Source organism: Takifugu flavidus, chromosome 18, assembly GCF_003711565.1.
Source record: "Takifugu flavidus isolate HTHZ2018 chromosome 18, ASM371156v2, whole genome shotgun sequence".
NCBI classification, from domain to species: Eukaryota; Metazoa; Chordata; class Actinopteri; order Tetraodontiformes; family Tetraodontidae; genus Takifugu; species Takifugu flavidus.
Genome location: NC_079537.1, coordinates 625,718 through 642,415, shown reverse-complemented (window position 1 = coordinate 642,415; position 16,698 = coordinate 625,718). Strand labels below are relative to the sequence as shown.

The 16,698-nt window shown below is 38.4% G+C and overlaps 2 protein-coding genes across 5 annotated transcripts; both read left to right on the top strand.

The window, feature by feature from the left end:
• Window positions 1-187: 187 nt before the first annotated feature.
• Window positions 188-9,881, top strand: glyr1 (glyoxylate reductase 1 homolog (Arabidopsis)). Of its 4 annotated transcripts, XM_057014649.1 has the most exons (16): window positions 188-307; window positions 1,145-1,181; window positions 1,271-1,350; window positions 1,438-1,576; window positions 2,548-2,658; window positions 3,439-3,522; window positions 4,806-4,859; window positions 5,128-5,178; window positions 5,477-5,550; window positions 5,745-5,844; window positions 6,062-6,172; window positions 6,256-6,357; window positions 6,965-7,127; window positions 7,246-7,425; window positions 7,519-7,643; window positions 8,074-9,881. In XM_057014649.1, the coding sequence occupies exons 1-16, from the start codon at window positions 270-272 to the stop codon at window positions 8,146-8,148; spliced, it is 1,524 nt and encodes a 507-aa protein (XP_056870629.1). In that variant the 5' UTR covers window positions 188-269; the 3' UTR covers window positions 8,149-9,881. The 4 variants fall into 4 exon arrangements, with proteins under 4 accessions (XP_056870629.1, XP_056870631.1, XP_056870630.1 ...); XM_057014651.1 differs by lacking the exon at window positions 3,439-3,522; XM_057014650.1 differs by lacking the exon at window positions 4,806-4,859.
• A 370-nt stretch (window positions 9,882-10,251) lies between these two features.
• rogdi (rogdi atypical leucine zipper) lies at window positions 10,252-16,281 on the top strand. Its single transcript, XM_057014656.1, has 11 exons — window positions 10,252-10,785; window positions 11,452-11,523; window positions 12,273-12,355; window positions 12,580-12,634; window positions 12,725-12,805; window positions 13,221-13,316; window positions 13,397-13,495; window positions 13,890-14,003; window positions 14,092-14,141; window positions 14,256-14,382; window positions 14,520-16,281. Exons 1-11 carry the CDS (start codon window positions 10,711-10,713, stop codon window positions 14,559-14,561), a joined length of 894 nt encoding a protein of 297 aa, XP_056870636.1. The 5' UTR covers window positions 10,252-10,710; the 3' UTR covers window positions 14,562-16,281.
• The last annotated feature ends 417 nt before the right edge of the window (window positions 16,282-16,698 follow it).

The window sequence follows — 16,698 nt, the reverse complement described above, 5'->3', positions numbered from 1 at the left end:
CATGTGTAGAGGCAAGGAAAGTACATAAGCAGTGCAATTGTAGCACACCTTCAATAAAGTGGCCTGCGTTATAGATAGCAGAAAGCTTATTTATTTTCAAATTACGTAATCAAGAAAACGTCCAAGTATAATATTTTGTCATTTCCAACTTTAGTTAAATGCGTGAGAAACACTGGCGGATGTGACGTAGCTGTTCCTTATCACGTGATTCGTGGGTGTGTGTTGTCTTCCTCAGTAATTCACTGCGACGTTTATATTAAAGTTGCAAGATGGCGACGGTGCATCTGAGAATCGGGGACTTAGTGTGGTGAGATAGCTATTAATCCTAATTAGCCCTTTTTTGACACATGTTGCTGTGTAACAGAATGAGCGTCTGCGAGTGCTGATCTGGCGTTATTTTTTTATCCACACTGGCTACAACTTGGAGCTGAGAGGAATACACAAACTGCCTTCGTATTCGATGGTCAACCCAAACAAATCGGTTTGTGAGCCGAGTCTAGCAGCAGTCGTCGCTCAGTTAGCGGTTTGCTAGCGGACAAGCTAATGCTACGAATGGGTTCACTAAACATAAATTTCCTGTTGGCAAAAACGTTTGATCAAGCATACTTGTTGATCACACGTGTTGGTGTATAAAGTTTTCTATGTTTCAGTTCTTAATCTCGTATAAATGTTGCGATGACGACCCGATACTAAAACGGATGTTACTCTGGATAGCTTCATAGCGATTTCTGAGCATTCGTGTTTCCTGCCCCAACAATATCTCGATACATTAGATCCGTACTCCGTACGTATTTTGAAAGTTTCCCGTTTTCGTATGTATTTGCATCAATTTGAAGTTATTTGAGTGTTTGCTTACACGATCGGGGTCAAAGTGTGAGTTGGGCTTGCTGGCTATATTTTATAAACTATTGCAAAATGGGTTAGGTCTGATGAGAGTTTCTTTATTCAGTTGAATTTAAGTTGAGTTAAATTTAAGGGTTACTAATTTAAAATCCTTTCTCAATGTGATCACTCATTGGATTTACATTATAGTCTGTTGTCATTGTATTATCCTTTATCACCTTTGATTAAGCTGTCTATTTTTTGTGATTTTTGTTTTCCATCATCTTGTACCAGCTGTTTAAGTGTTGTGGTTTTCTTTCAGGGGGAAACTTGGTCGGTATCCACCGTGGCCAGGAAAGGTAAGCAGTGAAAACAGCTTCAGCTAGTTCAAAGCAACACTTTCAGTCTTATGCTAATATTGGGCTGCTTGTGTTTATCATTGTTTTAGATAGTAAGCCCTCCCAAGGACCTGAAAAAGCCCAGGGGCAAAAAATGTCACTTTGTTAAATTCTTTGGAACCGAAGACCAGTAAGTGACTACCTTACTTATTTTTTGCATTTTCAGTACACAGTGTACCACTATTTACCTACACTTTGTTTCTGTATGTCTCTGTAGTGCTTGGATTAAAGTAGAGCAACTGAAGCCTTATCATGCCCACAAAGAGGAGATGATCAAGATAAACAAAGGAAAGCGCTTCCAACAGGCAGTTGACTCCGTAGAAGACTACCTAAAGAAAGCCAAGGGGAAGGACCAGGTAACTGTGATATGCAATAACACAGAAAATTAAGACATGGAACAGTAAACACCTGGGACCTCATGTACAAACGCTTGTGTGGATTTCACACTAAAACCTGGCATACACTCAAATCCAGAACATCCATATGCACCAAGTAATTCAGATGTAAGAGGGTTGAATGGATGACTTTATGTCTGAAGCGGAGGACCTGTTTTTTAAAAAAAATGTTTGTTTTTTTAAAAAAATTGTTATTTCATGCGGCCTTTTAAAGCATTGTGTGTACATTCGAAAGCTCAATTTACATTAGGAAAAAGACTCTTGCTACTGATTGCCATTTTATGTTGGTCTCTTTAACTGTTGGGTATGTGTGAATTTGATATTCCTGACTGATATTTGGATAATTAAATCTCACACTGCTGGCATAGCTTGTCTCAGTGTCAACTAGTACAGTCCCGACTGGTCGGTCAGCTCTCGCTGAAACCCAGTGTAGTCAGCACCTGCAGGTATGGCATGGTTCCTGGCCATGTCACATCCCAATTACGCAGTTCCATGAGGATTGCCCTCAGCTAACCTAAGAGGCCAGTGTACGTAAAGTGTTAATTGTTCATCTTTCTTTCTTTGCACACATCACTCTCAGAAATACCCTTTTTGACATTATTAATAGTTTCCCAGTATCACCACTGAAGGTCACCAACAGCTCAAGCACTAGAAACGTGCGTACACAACCACAAATTTGGCATGGAACGCCACACATTTCTAGAGTAATTTCAGTTTGAACTTGAGCGTGGAAAGGTGTGTACCGAACGCTTTTAAGCATGCATACTTTGTACATCAGGTCCCAGTTCTCTGCAGAGGCCACCTGTCCACCAGAATAGTCAGTATTTGGGCATTTGCCCGTTACCCTCAGGCATTTGTTTTATGTCCTGTCCTGCTGTGGAACATTTCCCAGTGAGGTGATTCTACCCAACGGTAATTTATCGTTTAAACAGAACTCTGATTGCAAAGGAGACTCAAAAGTGAAGAAAGGACCCCTCAAGCCACTGAAAATTTTGGAAGAGGATGATGAAGATCTAAGTGCCCTGAAAGACCCATCTGAGAAGGTCAATATATCATTAACAATTGTAGTATCTTAAATATAGTAACAAGCATATTAAATTAAAAGTCACCTTGAGTTGATGGCAGATTAAGGCTAACAGAATGAAGAAGTCAACACTCTGAAGTGCTATGATTTTGATGCATTCTTACTTTTTGTCTTCTAAATTTTTTTTATCCCTTTAAAATCAACTTGTTTTAACGTGTAACAAATTATCTCCAGTAAATTTGCAATCTGGATGCATTTTTATTTGCTTCTCTAGGTTGGAATATAGAGCTTCATTTTTTTGCACCACAAAATCTGTGAAAGGTATCGTTATGATCACAGTTGATAGTGAATCCCCACTAGAATACATTAGACTAATGTAATATTAATGGTTTCCAATCAAGTGTATCATTGCACCCTTTATTAATGCAATATGTCATATCAGTCTTTTTTAACGTTTATTTAATATCTTCAGGTGCTCAAGTATGTTTAGATACTTAGTGACACGGTTATAGAAATCCGATGTAATCGGTACTCTGTACGTGTTCTTTAAATGAACCATTTGTGACGGTCTCTGATGTCTTTCATTCATATGGTTCAGTATCGGTTCATTACTTTTATTATGGATTTGCGGAGCACGAACCACATTACCTGTCCTCATCTCACCTCTACACTGGCCATTATGTTGGTTCTTGAAACAGTCTTCTAGGATAAAGGCAATGCAAGTTCCCTCTACAACAGAAATGGACCTGTATAAATACACCTTTGATTTAGGTGAACATGTGTCTCTCTTCTCCTCAAGGACTTAACTGATTCTGACCCTGAGCCATCTACTGTTGAGAGGCTGGGGTCTGGACCTGGCACAGCATTCAAATGGGAAAGCAGTGTAGGTGAACCCTTCCCGCCTTTCCCACCAAACCTGCCTTGCCTTGCTGTTCTTCCACCTGATTTTGAGCCTCTTACACACCAACATGGCATCTATCAGCTAACATTGACAAATGCTTCTTTTCATGTTGGATGTTATCGTGTACCAAGGTCCACATTAGACTGGCTAGAGAAACTATCAAGACTGATACTGGCAATCTAGAAGCAAACACATTCTGTGGATGCATGAGAGGCAGTATCTATTTGTAAAGTGAATCAGAAAAGGCAACCAAGATGGTCAGTACTTGAGACTTTGGGCTGTTGGATATTTTTTTTCTTCTTCGCACCGGACAGCCACGTTGTTATGCCTCTCAACAGAGCAGAGGCATGTGACAGACTGCTTTTATTTCTATAGATGGTCTTGTGTGTTTATCCATTTGAATTCTATGCTTTCTTCCTTGTGTATGTGCATCTGCGTTTCTCTCATGGTTTGATTCGCTAAAGCTGAACAGCCTATCTAAGCAGCTTTTTTCACTAACTGACTCAGTACCAGCCAACAAATTTCTGCTGTCCAGAACTCAGACACTTGGATTATTACAAGTGTTCAGCCGACGGTAGGCTTGGTGTGTAACAGGCCTTTTTCTTATTTATCACCAACTGCAGACCTTTCCCTTCTGCCCTGTTTGGTTTTCACCTTTGGCTCTTGAAGCTGTTTGGTGTGTTGCTGAGATGGTCACCAACTCTGTATGTAGAGGTTCACTAGCTTGGTTCATTTTATTCAACCCCTTCCTATGAGCATTTCAGAAGTAACATGAGCCAACTTCCTTCTCAGGCCCAGGATTGATGACCACATTCACCGCTGTCCTCTTGTGAGACTGTGTATTCTTATGTGTAGACAGCGTGCACATTCCTAAATATATGTTGAACTGTGGATTGTGAAAATTGTGATTCTGAAATTAGAGGAAAAGAAACAGATTCTTGGACTTCTAATTAATGGAAGAAACATTAAAAACCACAGCAAAATATGCATTTTGAATCGCCTCGGAAGCTTCACTTCTGTAATGCTGCTTGTGAAATCCAAAGTCACATGCATGGTGGAGTCAAACTGCACATGTTTCCAATCTGCATCTGATAGAAAAATTTGTAGTGCTTAAATTCTGCAATTCCCACTAACCTTCAGACCATCAAATAAATATTTGAGCTTGAACTGCTTAAAATCTGAGCTGCACTTTGTTTGTGTATTGATAAAACAAGTTGCTCAGTCTCTCTTTGTCTATCTACCTTCAAACGGTTGTCTTTTTGCAGCCTGTGAAGGATGACCCACATTTCCATCACTTCCTGCTCAGTCAGTCTGAAAAGGTAGGGAATGGAGCATTAAAGCATGTATTTTTGAAACCTGCAAGAAATATAAAGCTCTAAGTGACTGCATTTAGCAATGCAACACACAATTGCTCCACAATGTTTTATAGAGAAGTCCCCATTGTTCTTTTGGGTTTTTTTTAAGACATGATTCTGTATACAGGGTTTTATTTTTCTAAAGAAGTCAGTATTGGTGTGTAAAATGTGTTTTCAGTATATCACGGTTTAGCTGCCCTCTAACATTTAACATTTACTTCTCTGCCTGCAGCCAGCTTCATCACTGGAACCAATTAGCAAGCGCTTGAAGATAATTGAAGAGGTAATGTTAAAAACTCCAAATCATGTACTGTTTAACGTCTTTGCTCTTTTTCATTTGCGTGTTTGTCTAAGAAGAAAAAGTCTTCAGTCTTTTGAAGCCCAATTTGAATTTGATCTTTAGGACAATAATGGAGGCCCAAGTTAAACTACATACTAATTATATAATGTTTCCATAATTTCTGTGGATTCATTTATTTTTTACAATATTTTCCCCTCACTTGTCTCTTAAATTATAAAACAAAGCTTAGTAATTGACAATTTTGTCTTCACTGTAAAACTGACATTGTGTGTTTGTGCAGGACTCAGGATCAACTTCTATCCAAGCTGCTGACAGCACAGCCATCAATGGCAGCATCACACCGACAGATAAAAGGTAATCACACATCTTCACTGCAGCCTTTAAAAACAACACTGAAGTGACATCTGGGAAAAAAATCCCATAACTAATATCAAGATTTCTGTCAGTGATCTCATTATCAATCTAAGTGATGTGTGCCATTTTTAATTTATTTTCCTTCTTTTCCCTCACGATTTGAATTGTTTGTCCTTTGTGTGCTTTGCCTGCAGGATAGGGTTCCTGGGTCTGGGGCTAATGGGGAGTGGCATAGTTTCCAACCTACTAAAAATGGGCCATGTTGTCACAGTGTGGAATCGCACAGCAGAAAAGGTAGCCTTAATACCACTTGAACAAAGACTGAAATATGTAATTACATCATCCACTGAGAATTTTTCAGCTCACTTCCAATAAATAACTGCTTACTGTACATTTCAAAACTTGATACAGAAATAAATAAATATAGATGTTAGCATTTAGTCTGAGTTGATAATAAGAAACAAGTTATTTAAATTTGATTGACATGATTTCATCTGCTATTGTGTCCCAGTGTGACCTGTTCATCCAGGAGGGTGCTAGGTTAGGTCGTACTCCAGCTGAGGTGGTGTCCATGTGTGATATCACTTTTTCATGTGTGTCAGACCCAAAAGCAGCCAGGGATGTAAGTAAGAGCACAAGTAACTGTAGAAACGCCAGTTACTTGAGTTTTGTGGTGAAATGTCCTGGGTTTGTTTGTTTTTTTAGTTGGTGCTGGGACCCAGTGGTGTGCTGCAAGGAATTAGACCAGGAAAATGCTACGTAGAAATGTCTACTGTTGACCCAGAGACAATCGCAGAACTCTCACAGGTACACAGCAGCACCACCAGGAACTTTTAAAAATGTCAGTGAATAGGATAGTCCTAGAAAAATGAGGACACCTATGAAATCCTTTTTAAACATTGTATGGATGTTTGATATCAATAACGGTACTGACAATAATGTCATAAATTGGGATTTTGGTAGTAACATTAAAGACTGGCTGAAAACTAAGAAAGGGAGTGTCTTGGAATTCCAGCCACGACATCGCTATTAAGGGATTGCATGTCCAACAGTTGGAATTGGATAGCTTTATAGTTTTTGTTTAAGAGGTAAACAAAGGTAAGGTCTTTATCTACATTTAAGTCACTCTCTATTCCAGCAATAAATTAAAAAATAGGTTAGAAAGTTATACGGGAAGAACTGAATATTTAATAGGATGTCCTTATTTTTATACGACTTTATCACGCTGCCCAGAAATTGCAATCCTGTTAGAGAAAAAGTTGATGTTGGTGGGACCTGTTTTTGACCTTATGCAGCTGGTGTAGACTCCAGCACAGTAAGGGAAAAGTAGCAGTCAAGAAAAAAATCAATGAATTTATACCCAGGAATGTATCCATCTGCTTGATGCAACTGTTCTTCTGTGGCGGGTTGTCAGCTGGTTACATCACGGGGTGGTCGTTTCCTGGAGGCTCCAGTTGCCGGAAGCCAGCAACTCTCCAATGATGGGATGTTGGTCATCCTGGCAGCTGGTGACAGAACTGTGTATGAGGACTGCAGCAGCTGCTTCCAGGCCATGGGCAAGACTTCCTTCTTCTTGGGTATAAACCATAACCTGGATACTGTGTCTGCTTAGTTACACTTTACACCATTTGGCACAACATGAAATATTTTTCACTTTTGTTTGACATATTAAGTCTTGTGTCTCTATACTTTCAGGTGAACCAGGGAATGCAGCTAGGATGATGTTGATTCTCAACATGGTGCAAGGCAGCTTTATGGCCACTGTTGCAGAAGGGCTAACCCTGGCTCAAGCCACTGGTCAGTCTCAGCAGACCTTCCTAGACATCCTGTGCCAGGGCCAGATGGCAAGCACCTTTGTGGACCAGAAATGTCAAAGTTAGTCCTGATTGTACTGATTCCATGATCTTCTCTTTCTTGGTGGGTCCTTATTTGTCTTTCAGTTTACATTATCTTTTTGGCTTTTTACAGATATCCTACAGGGCAACTTTAAACCAGATTATTATTTGAAGCATATTCAGAAGGATTTGAGGCTAGCTATTTCCATGGGTGACATGGCCAATCATCCAACCCCAATGGCTGCAGCTGCCAATGAGGTATAGTATTGTTTTTTTGCCACTAGTACCTTTTCAGGTGCGTGTTACCCCTACTGAAGCAAAGAAAGTAGTCCAATAACATGGCATAGTTATCACTTGTAAAAGCCTACCTCACCTTATTCTGCATATCCTGCACTGCAAATATACCAATCTGACTAACAGAAACAGGTTTGTGTGTCTTGATTCTGCTATCCACCGGGCTCCGATTTCAGACATATTTTTTTAATCTGCATATGTGACATAACTGTCAGTTACGGCATATAAAATAGGTCTTGACAGGAAGAAATGGAAGCCCCAATCTCTGCAGAAGCAACATTGACATTTTCTAGTTTTTGCCTCTCCATTTCCTTAAGACTCGCTGTTTTTTTTTTTGTCAAATTCTCCAACTCAAACTCCTGACAAAACTGATAATCTGGTTGTGTTTGTGCAGGTGTACAAGAGGGCTAAGGCACTGGATCAATCGGACAACGACATTTCTGCAGTGTACAGAGCCTATATTCACTAGAGTGATAGGAGCCCTCTTCTCTGGACCACAGTTGCGAAACCTTTTTTTTTTTTTTCTTCCTCTAAAGTTACCATGTTTTATTTGAAATTCTGTTCCTTTGTTTTATTTCGGCCCAGCACCACCTCTTTTACCTGCCCACAACTCAGGAGGGTTTTTATTTTTTTTTTGGTAAAGAATCAGCCTTGAGCATTGCACTCTCTGTATTGGAGGAATCGGAGCAGAAATGAGGTAGTTCTACAGCTTTCTGCCGTTTGCTGTGAGGGTAGGTTGTGTGACAAGGATATGGAGTCTGATGTTAAAGAAGGTGTATTTGAAAACTTTAAGATATATTTTGTTTGTACAAGGTTATTTAATTCAGTGACAATTATCCCCTTTAAGTGTCCAGAATTCCATGAAAGAGAAAGCCGTTGAAGGTGCCACTGCATTGCCTTAATGTTAAGCTGTAAACTCCTAAGTCAGTGATAGATATATTTATTTTCTTTTTTATGAGTGCAGTTTGACCATGTTTTTTTTTTTAATTATTATTTTCATTAGATGATTCATGTGGATTAACTTTTTTGGTGGTCATGAAAAAAAAATGCAGTAATTTTTTTGCCCCTGAGTAACTGTTTCTGTTCTTTTTCCTTATGTTTGCAAGAGTTCTCATGTATCCTGTTTTAAAATAATTGAATCTTGGCTAGGTTTTGAGTTGTATTTTAACCTACAGGTCTTGATCAACCCATAAGTCAGTTACGTCTTTGTTCAAAAGGATTTATAAAAACCCAAATCTATTAATTGATTTTATTTGTCAATGATTAAATATATCATCGTAGTATTTGAAAAGTCATAAACTTTCAGTTTTAGCCTAAAGTGAGCAGAGATTAACATTCTTTTATTTATTTATATTTATTGTTTGAGCAAGGTTGAAAACAACCGGCAGTCTCATCACTTGATCTGCAACCTGACCAATAAATTGGCTAACAAACTTTGATCAGTAGATAGTTCACCACAGAATTTATCTCATTGATGACTTAGAGCATGAATGAAAATGTGATGTTTAAAGTAACACATATTATTCAAATATTGCTTATCTCATTTTTATAGCTCCATTAAGCTTTCGGACAACTAATGTTGAGTCCCTAGTGGAGTCACGGGAAACGACGGAATGTTTTTTCAAGACTAATTTTATATCTTCCTGACTTAATGACAAGATAGGAAAACAACTCATAAACTAGCACTGCTGTCACCTTCCGTCAGAGCTGATAGACTTATGATAAAGCAGAAACTGCAGATACCTTCAGGCAGAAGACCAGGGTCTTGTATTTAAGGCTCAGCTTATTTTTTTCAAAAAAAGGCATCATCTGACACCTTTTTTCCTTTGCCAAACTCATTTATGTTAAGAGTTTGAATTGGTTCCCCTCACACTGTAAAAAGCATTTTTACAAGACCCATGTAAATAGCACATAAGGTTGAATTAGGGGTCCTTTTATATATGCAATAAGTGGGATTAATTGAAAACATGTTCTGATTCTACAGCGCAACTGTTAACATCTGTGTCTATACTGGAAGTATACTGTACTTTCAGCTGTTCCAAGTATAAAAGTTTTATTAATATGGCTTATATAATCTGGCTTCTCTTTAAAATGACAGATGGATCCCATCAATGGAAGAGGGTGTTATTTAGTTTGTGGGATGTTTATGATTTTGTGCAGACATTGTGCTGTTTAATAAATCCTCTCCTGATTACTGGTCTACATGTTTTCCTGTATTTTTCACTAAAATCAAGACTGTGGAAGCTACAATTGACACATTAAAAACTATAACACAAATAAATGCTATTTGGGAAATATACCAAAATTAAATTTAAACCCTTGCACTATTTGTGGTTGACTATGGCAATTTTTGACCCATATACATTTTGATAATATTGTAGATACATACTATAGATACATATATATATAGTACATATGGCCATACTATAGATGACATACATTTACATGCTTTTCAAGCACCGTGGTCTGCAGTATACAGTGGTCCAGTACTGAGCTAGACGGAAATCGTGTTCCCAAATAAGGTCCGGTGGGTGGGGCTTAGGTAATAGCGATCGTGCGGCTTGTCAGATGCTCCGTTTATGTGATACTCGTAAGGGTTAAAAACAGTCAAATTATCTTTGTATTTTGGCAATAAATACTAATAAACCGCACCATTTACACATGTGCATTGTTTTTGATGTGTTGTACGGGGGATTTTTTGCAGGGTCGTCATTTTTATTTCAAAATAACCTGGACTAAGGGAGGAACTGGATGCGTCATTTGACATTTATGACCATTTCCCCTTAAATGCCGCATTCAGTTGTGAGAACTGTTTTTTTTATGTTATTGGTTTAAAGGTCAAGTCTTACGAAATGCAACATCTTATTTTATTTGTATTCGTCGCAGAATTGAGTCGTTCGAGTCCGAGATTCTTTATTTCCGACAGTCCTGGAAGGCAACAGATCTGCAGCTAAGCTAGGAGGCAAGAAGACACGGTGATTACGACCAGAGGACAGAGTTTTCCATCGTCGTCTTCTGTTTGTTGATCAAAATGCTGAACTCGCAGAGGTCTCTGTCTGAGCTTCCCAAGATGTCAGCTGCAAGTCAGGTGGAGAGAGCAGTGTTGGTAAGTTCTCTTTAGGTTTTGAAATACTATATGGCTGCTGGGTTAGCTATTTACTGACAGCCACTGGTTAATACGGGATACTTTGACGCATGCAGTGTAAAAGAATAGAGATACTAGTGGGTGGACATAGATAAGAGTAACTAAACAGATGGTGTTGTTAGAAGAGGAGCACCTCGCGCGACAAAGCTGGCGCGGTCGCCCGAGCTCGTGCAGCTCGGACAGCGTGACGATGACATCAGCGGGCCTGACTGTGGCGACCCGCCACCGTGTAAACGAGCATTTCACACTATGGTCACAACGACAGATCACAAATATGCGTTACACGATGTTGAAATATGTAACAAAAGCGAGAACAGGACATGTCCCACACCCGAGCCAAAATTTCACCAAACATACATACTGTATTTTTTTTTAAATTATCAAACATGGCGTGAATATATGTCAAATTGAGCCAAAAAAAAGATATTTTTCTAAAAGTGTTGACATAACTTTTTAAAAATATATTTTTAATTTGCGTACTGTATTTCTTTATTAAACCAAATGTGTCTTTCTAAAGAATTATTAACTTTCGTCTAGAGAGGACAACATAGATGTCTTAGAATAGGTCAGCTGCCCCTGTTGTTCTTTGGAATCAATTTTTAAATAATAATTTCTCCCTCTTGGTAGGAAGAGGAATTCAACTGGTTGCTGAGAGAAGAGGTCCACGCCGTGTTAAAGCAGCTCCAGGACGTCCTCAAGGTAAACCTGATAGAGGTGGCAACATCAGTAGGCTTTTAAATATATATCTGTTATCAATCATGATAGATTTAGTATGTTTATGATCATCTTCTGTCACACACTGGGGGATCCTTAGAAAATTATTTGGGTGTTTCACTCATTTGAATTTAGTTTAGCTAGTTTAATTTGCTGATGTGGAATGTTTGTCAAATTTGAATATCGAGTTTGAAAAGAAAGACTTGATTTTTGCTTTGAAATGCTCTTGTCAAACATTCCAGTTTCATATTCTCTCAGCTGTTTTATTTGGGATAGCTAATAGAACATATGCTTAGCCTGTTATTAGGGGCTATGTCACACACAATCAGTTATAGTAGAAATGTACATACAACTGCTATAGTATTTCATATCAACTCATTTTACTTTTGGTTAGATATCTAGTTTGGATATGTTCTTTTTTCTATTCGTCTAAAGTGAGAAAAATAGAATGAATAACTTGCTAGAGAAAAAATTGAGGTGAAAGGTCCCTGTCAGCAAAGTAAACAGTCAAGTCTCAGGTTTCTTCATAGTTGTAATGAATGTTTGAGATATTGTAGCTCAAGATAAGAACACACAGTGCAATTTCATTATCCTTAATGTCAATAAGTATATTTTGCCTTGCTTAATATATGTTTGGTACACGTTATGTGGATAGGAAATGATTGTTTGTACATGTGATAATCTACCAATGATGGGTTTAATAATTATACTGTTGCTTCTGCTACCATTAAAAGGAGGCATCCAGACGTTTCTCTATACCATCCCCAGGCCTGGAGAGTCAACTTAAGCAAGAGAATTTCATCCTTGGCAGTTCATCGTAAGCTCTTATTTTATTGAAATAGCATAGTTGTCTTACACAGCCAGTGTAGTTTTTTGTAGAATAGGAGGGGCCCTTGTTTGTGTTGAGAGCTCTGGAGGAAGTGGTTGTCATATGTTCAGTGATAGATGGCATGTTGAAATCTTTGTGTACACTATCTTTCCTCTTTTCTGCTGCTGCTGCAGTGACAGTAAAAATAGAAAAGTGCTGTGTTGAATTTACAGAATGGATCAAGTGAAGGGGGTGCTGACTCTGCAAGGAGAGGCTCTGACTCAGGCTGTGAGTGTCTTGTTCTGCTTATGCAAAAATGAATGATTGATTGATTCTTATTGAGTGACTCTCATGTTAATTTTTTGCTCATCTTGTCAGGACATAAACCTGAAGGTTGCAAAGAGCAGCCAAACGATGCACTTTCAGTTCAGGGAGGATAAACAGTGGAAACTGCAGCAGGTACAATCTGTTAGCAACTGAAATTAATTATGTTTGATAGCGTTACGCAATATGTGGTTTAAATACGTTAGTTATGTCTGCTGTCACGTGGAAGATACTTGTGTTTCAAGGGGATTTACTATCTACATTGGTTCATTGCTTTTATCACATTTTGCTATGACCACTGTCACTTGTGGAAAAGCCTTTCCTGAGAAGAGGACAGAAGATGCAGATACTGCTACATTTGTTGTATACCCAAATTGGAAACAAGTTAGACATCTATACAACTAATGAATAAACTGACCAAGTTGCCTTTATTAAAGCCATACACAAGTATAACTAGCACCATATCCAGAACAAGAACTGTGCTGTGTGAGAAGTAACATTGTAAACATTTGTAGCATGCCTTCACATCTCTCTGGTCTAAATCAATCAGATACAGGATGCCAGGAACCATGTGAATCAGGCCCTCCAGCTTCTAAGTAGCCATGATGAAAGCTACCATTTCAAGACGGGTACTGAGGTTAATAAGGTCAGTGTTTTGCCTAGTTGTATAGATTAACTCTGTTACCATATAACTGATCTTCGGTGTTGTTTCTCTCAATGGTTCAGCTCATGGATGCAGTAATGCTCCAGCTGACACGAGCACGAAATCGTCTCACCACACCTGCCTCCCTGACTCTACCTGAGCTGGCCACCAGTGGTTTGATGGTACTGGACATAACCCAGTAGAAACAACATAAACACTACTTGGACAACTCCAGCTCTGTGTGAACATCTCCACACAGTGATGATGTACAGTTTCCAACTGAAAACAGTTTTCAACCTCTTTTTACTTGTGAAGCTTTAAAATAAAACTGTTTAATATCCATCTATGGATTTTTAAAATGTTGAGAAGGTCTTAAACTGAGCATCAATATTAAAGCAGATGCTGAGGTAAAAAGTTCTATCAACAAAAGTTACATTTGAAACACTTAAAAGTGAAGGAAAAATCTAATACATGCTCTGCATTTCTGTGAAGTGTCTATAGACAATTCTGCTTGTAACAGGCACTATATGAATATAGTTTAATTGAATCCAACTGAAATGTCCTTTCCTCCAACAGAAGATGTTCTCTCCTCCCATGCCTGGAGATGTGATGGTCAACTTTTACATCAACTTGAGCAAACTGTGTCTGATGGTGTACCAGCTTCATGTGCTGCCTCCCAACACCACTAAGGTCTATACTTGTTATTGGGTACAATGCTTTAAGTAGAGCATGTATACACTGTACATCAAATGATGAAAGGGTTATTTTGTATCTCAAGAATTTCAAGCATGCCGGAAGCTCAGTGTTGCACAATCCTGGAGCCATGTTGTAAGTGTTGCTGCATTTCACATGTGGGGTAAAGCATGTTAATGTTCACGGATTCCAGAAGGAGAATAAATAACAACAATATCTTCTGAATCTCCTGAACATGTCCTGTTCCAGTGAGCTCAACAACAACCGATTTGAGGTCAGCCATGTTCACAAGGTCGAGTGTGTCGTGCCGTGGCTCAATGATACGCTGGTATTCCTCACCATCTCTCTGCAGCTCTGTCAGCAGCTTAAGGACAAGGTTGGTATTTAAGTACTTCAGATGTCTATTTTCTAGCTGTGCTTTCACCTTGGTGGATAATCAAAAGTCAACTGGAGTGCCTTCACTCTCCATCACTCCATTAGAATGGCTGCTGATTTAATGTTGTCTTCCTGCAGATTTCAGTCTTCTCTAGTTTCTGGAGCTACAGACCTTTCTAGTCCACCTTCAGTTTATTTATCCTTCAGAGAGCACTGGCAACCAAACTCACCACAACAGTGTAATGGACATCCTGGGAATTCTTTTTCATTAGTCACTTTTATGTTTTGCCATCCCACAGTGTTATTTTAGTAGCTAAATAAGGCAAACGTGACAGACACTTCATTTTTTTCTGTATGTGTCCCTCTGTCTTGAACTTGTCAATGAATGTGATTGTTACTGATTTACAGTTAGAATGATTAACTTGTTACATTCTCATCCCAAAGTCTGTTGAAATGCCCCATCTGTTGGAACACAGATGGTCACACTGAGGGACGGAACACTCAGCAGCACTCCACACTACATTTTTGTGCATGGATGGAACTGCACCAAACATTGAGTTATGGCATTTGAAATTTGAAACACTTTTAATTAGAACCTCATTTTACTTTCCTCTTTTCTAACTTTAAGTGAGAAACAAAAGCAAGAAACACAATACTACTTTTACTTCAGAGGCATCAATCTATTGAAGTGCATGTCTGCGCATGGTTTTGTAATAAGTGTATTTAAATTTTATCCTTTACTACACACTATTGTTCATAGTTTAATGTTTATATTATTTTTATTCCAATCACTACAACAAAGTTCCTCTTTAATTTGAAATGAAGCATTCATGCAACAAATGAATTAAGTGAGGGATTATTACTTTCCCTTTAAATAGACTAGAAAGCTATTTTTAGCATTATTCAACTGCACATATTTATTATTACAGTTGTCTATTCCTTTGATCTCATAAAATGGGGTGAAACATTTTAAGACAGTGTTCCACATTCAAACTCCACAAAGTCCAAATGACATTCGCACTGAATGGAAGGAGTGATGATGTGGACATTTTATCCCCACGTTTGTGCAAGCAATATGAACAAATACCACATCCTCGTCCTAATCAGAGTTACCTTATGGGCTCCTGATGACGACACGCCTACATAGGCTCTACTGGGTGATCATTAAAAATGTATTGTTCAGTCGCATCAAACTCAAATAAGTTGACTGCAGGTATAAGAAGAGAAAGAGTTCTTACTTGAGAGGAAGAACTTAAAAATATATATGTTCCAATAGCAACAGAGTAACAGTCTTGTACCTCGATTAGAGCTGGCCAGTGAGATTGTCTACGCCTTCAACCTTATCAGTACTGCAGATTGTCTCGATGTGGCCGGAGGCCGCATACACTCATTTGTGTGTTTTTGGAAGTAATCATTTGAATTACCACAGGAATACAATGTTGTTCACTCATTTAATGTCTTACACAATGGTCACATCATAGGATAGCGATACGGATAAACAAATGCATGTTTGACTGCAGAATTACTAGTGTAAGAATGAAGGTTCTCCAGTTGGAATGTGGCCTAACGCAGATGGGTTTGAGCCAGTTCTTTGTTTTCAATTCATATTTTTTTAAATGTTCCATTTGTTAAAAAAAAAGTCAGTCCCTGTTACTGAAAATATACAGTATGTACACATAATAAGCTACGTATCACAGACCTTGACGTGACCTTTGATTTCAAAGTATGTCTGCTCTGTGTAGGTTTTTTTGTTTTGCATGTTCAGTGCTTATTCCCTGTGAAACAAACACTAATCCTTTCAAGAACAAATAACTTCATTCCAGTAAGTGTAATCTTTTTTTTGAAAAACAGCCTATTGATGATGTGAAAATAATTTGTGCAATAAAAAATGTGAACTGTCTGATGATCTTTCTCGATCACTACCTCGCACAAGTTCCACTCTTCAGTTTTACTGGATCTATTTATAGAAACATCTTCTCCCAAGCCAAAGGGAAAATAAGCCCCCTTGATCATGTTATAATTCACTCAAACCAAAGGAAGGAGTATCAGGTCAAATTCCAAATCTATAAAAAGCTAGTAAATAATGGATGCTATGTAGGCTGTAAACCAGTGAATTGCAAAATGTATTTTTTCACTATTCTTCCCTTCTGCAGTGAATTCATTTTAATTCTAAAGAAAATATATTGCCAAGCTATCCACTAGGCAGTCATGGACCAAGAGTGTGGCTTGTTACCTCATCTTGAGTGGATAGGAATTTTTTTCAGAATCCCAAACTTACCCAACAGCAGACCTGAGTATCCTGCAGAGCACCATTTAT

Excerpts from the sequence above, each read along its gene's own strand:
- glyr1 (XM_057014649.1), top strand. The coding sequence starts at position 270 with ATGGCGACGGTGCATCTGAGAATCGGGGACTTAGTGTG. Across the intron at positions 308-1,144 it reads AGAATCGGGGACTTAGTGTG|GGGGAAACTTGGTCGGTATC; the intron begins GTGAGATAGCTA and ends GTTTTCTTTCAG. Across the intron at positions 4,860-5,127 it reads TGCTCAGTCAGTCTGAAAAG|CCAGCTTCATCACTGGAACC; the intron begins GTAGGGAATGGA and ends CTCTGCCTGCAG.
- rogdi (XM_057014656.1), top strand. The coding sequence starts at position 10,711 with ATGCTGAACTCGCAGAGGTCTCTGTCTGAGCTTCCCAAGATGTCAGCT. Across the intron at positions 10,786-11,451 it reads AGGTGGAGAGAGCAGTGTTG|GAAGAGGAATTCAACTGGTT; the intron begins GTAAGTTCTCTT and ends CCCTCTTGGTAG. Across the intron at positions 14,142-14,255 it reads CACAATCCTGGAGCCATGTT|TGAGCTCAACAACAACCGAT; the intron begins GTAAGTGTTGCT and ends GTCCTGTTCCAG.